We start from the raw sequence: 2,364 nt of genomic DNA, 5'->3' as shown, positions 1-2,364 counted from the left end.
CCAAACCACTGATTTCTCGTCACCTTTTAGTCAAACCTCCTGGGATGGCCTTCAGGGTGGAACAGAGTAAACACCAGAAGGTAAGTATTTCCCAAATCCTACTGACAAAAAAATCTTCCTCCTAGATCCAACACAGATAAAAGAAGAATGTACAGAGTGTCCTAGGAACTACTGCCTTCCTTTCCTGATCTCTCTTGCACGATGTCTGACGCCATCATTATTTTAAGAGTTAATAAGTACAGTAATAATAATCACCACTGTAGTGTTATTTTCTCAATATTTAAGACTTTAAGTATTTTACATTAATAAACTTCACATATCATACCTATTCAACTTTACATATAGCTCCTATTAAGTAGCTGCTATAACTATAGCCATTTTCTCAATGAGAACACTGAGGTATAAAAATGTTCAATTATATGCCTGGAATCACATGCAGTCTAATCCAAAACTCCCTCTCTAAAGCACTTACAAGATCATTAAAAGTTTCACAGTTTTATAAAGTTTATGCTGCCTTACTCATATATCTTTGCATCATTCATTCAACTGACTTTTCAACCTCAGTTTTTCTCTGTTACAGTACAGTGAGATTTGCACTAAAACACTCTGATTAAGGGAAGCTTCCACGTAAATAGACAATTCATACTGTGATGGTCCCAGAAGGAGATAGGGTCCCTCCCCTCATAAGGGACCCATTCTGATCAGAGGAAGCAGCTTCCAACCCTGAGGAGTTTCAGGTTTGAAGATTGAGAAACAACAAACAAGAAAATTGTTTAGGACTTCATATAGGTTACAGCCTATTAAGAAAAAATATATTCTGGAACTGATTTCAAATGCTCATTTCTGTAGAAGGCAGTAACAGCTCCTTCCTCTGGGCTCCAGTAAGGGAACTCTTATGCTGTTTGGAATCATTTGTTTAGCCTGCCTGCTGCCTCTGCGCTGTGAGCTCTTCAGGAGTCTGGTCCATACCTGATTCTTCTCAGAACTCCTAAGCCTGGCTCAGGGCCTCTGAGAGCCTCTTGAGTGTTTTCTGAATGAGTGATTCCAAATTTATGAATTAAACTATAGGTAACAGGGTCAAGGAATGCTGAAAATATCTTTGAGTTAGATTTCAACTGTAGAGATGATATCAGGACTATGAGATAATATTTGTTTGTTTGTTTGTTTGTTTTTGGGGTAGCAGGGATTTGAGACAGGGTCTCACTCTTTCACCCATGCTGGAGTGCAATGGCTCAATCTCAGTTCACTGCAACCTCCCTCTTCTAGGTTAGTGATATCCTACCACCTCAGCCTCCTGAGTAGCTGGGACCACAAGTGTGCACCACCATACCTGGCTAATGTTTGTATTTTTTTGTAGAGGCAGGGTTTTGCCATGTGGCTCATGCGGGCCTTGAACTCCTGGGCTCAAGCAATCCTTCCACCTTGGCCTCCCAAAGTGCTGAGATTACAGATGTGAGCCACCACACCCAGTCTGTGAGAAGAATTATTTTATTTTATTTTATTTTATGAGACAGAGTTTCACTTTTGTCACCCAGGCTGGAGTGCAGTGATGTGATCTTGGCTCACTGCAACCTCCACCTCCTGGGTTCAAGTGATTCTTCTGCCTCAGCCTCCCAAGCAGTTAGGGTTACAGGCACCCGCCACCATGCCCAGCTAGTGTTTTGTATTTTTTGTAGAGGTGAGGTTGGCCAGGCTGGTCTTAAACTCCTGACCTTAGGCGATCAACCTACCTCAGCCTTCCATAGCACTGGGATTACAGGCGTGCACCACCACACCCAGCCAAAAAAAATTATTACTCTCACATTAATACTGTATTAAGTAGCTCATGAAACACTTTGGTGAACATTATTATCTTTCATATTCCCTATAATATTAAGAATTAGCACCAGGCATGGTGGCTCATGCCTGTCATTCCAGCACTTTGGGAGGTGAGGGTAGGCAGATCACCTGAGGTCAGGAGTTTGAGACCAGCCTGGCCAGTATAGTGAAACCCCATCTCTACTAAAACTACAAAAATTAGCCAGGCATGGTGGTGGATGCCTGCAATCCCAGCTACTCAGGAGGTTGAAGCAGAAGAATTGCTTGAATCCAGGAGGTAGAGGCTGCAGTAAGCTGAGATTGTGCCACTGCACTGCAGCCTACATGACAGAGCAAGCCTCCCTCTCAAAAAAGAAAGAAAGAAAGAAAGAAAGAGAGAAAGAGAGGGCCGGGCGTGCTGGCTAAAACCTGTAATCCCAGCACTTTGGGAGGCCGAGGCAGGTGGATCACGAGGTCAAGAGATCGAGACCATCCTGGTCAACAAGGTGAAACCCTGTCTCTACTAAAAATACAAAAATTAGCTGGGCATGAGGGTGCATGCCTGTA

The 2,364-nt window shown here is 43.1% G+C and overlaps 1 protein-coding gene across 1 annotated transcript in view; it reads left to right on the top strand.

Moving 5' to 3' along the window:
- Positions 1 to 2,364, top strand: part of LOC108288902 (probable histone-lysine N-methyltransferase PRDM7) — a 23,742-nt gene that overhangs the window by 13,238 nt on the left and 8,140 nt on the right. Inside the window, 1 exon segment of the mRNA XM_017508087.2 lies at positions 31 to 80. Coding sequence (XP_017363576.2) covers positions 31 to 80 — 50 coding nt within the window.

Source organism: Cebus imitator, unplaced genomic scaffold (genome assembly GCF_001604975.1).
Source record: "Cebus imitator isolate Cc_AM_T3 unplaced genomic scaffold, Cebus_imitator-1.0 Scaffold386, whole genome shotgun sequence".
Lineage (NCBI taxonomy): Eukaryota > Metazoa > Chordata > Mammalia > Primates > Cebidae > Cebus > Cebus imitator.
This window is presented reverse-complemented; position numbering and strand designations above follow the sequence as displayed.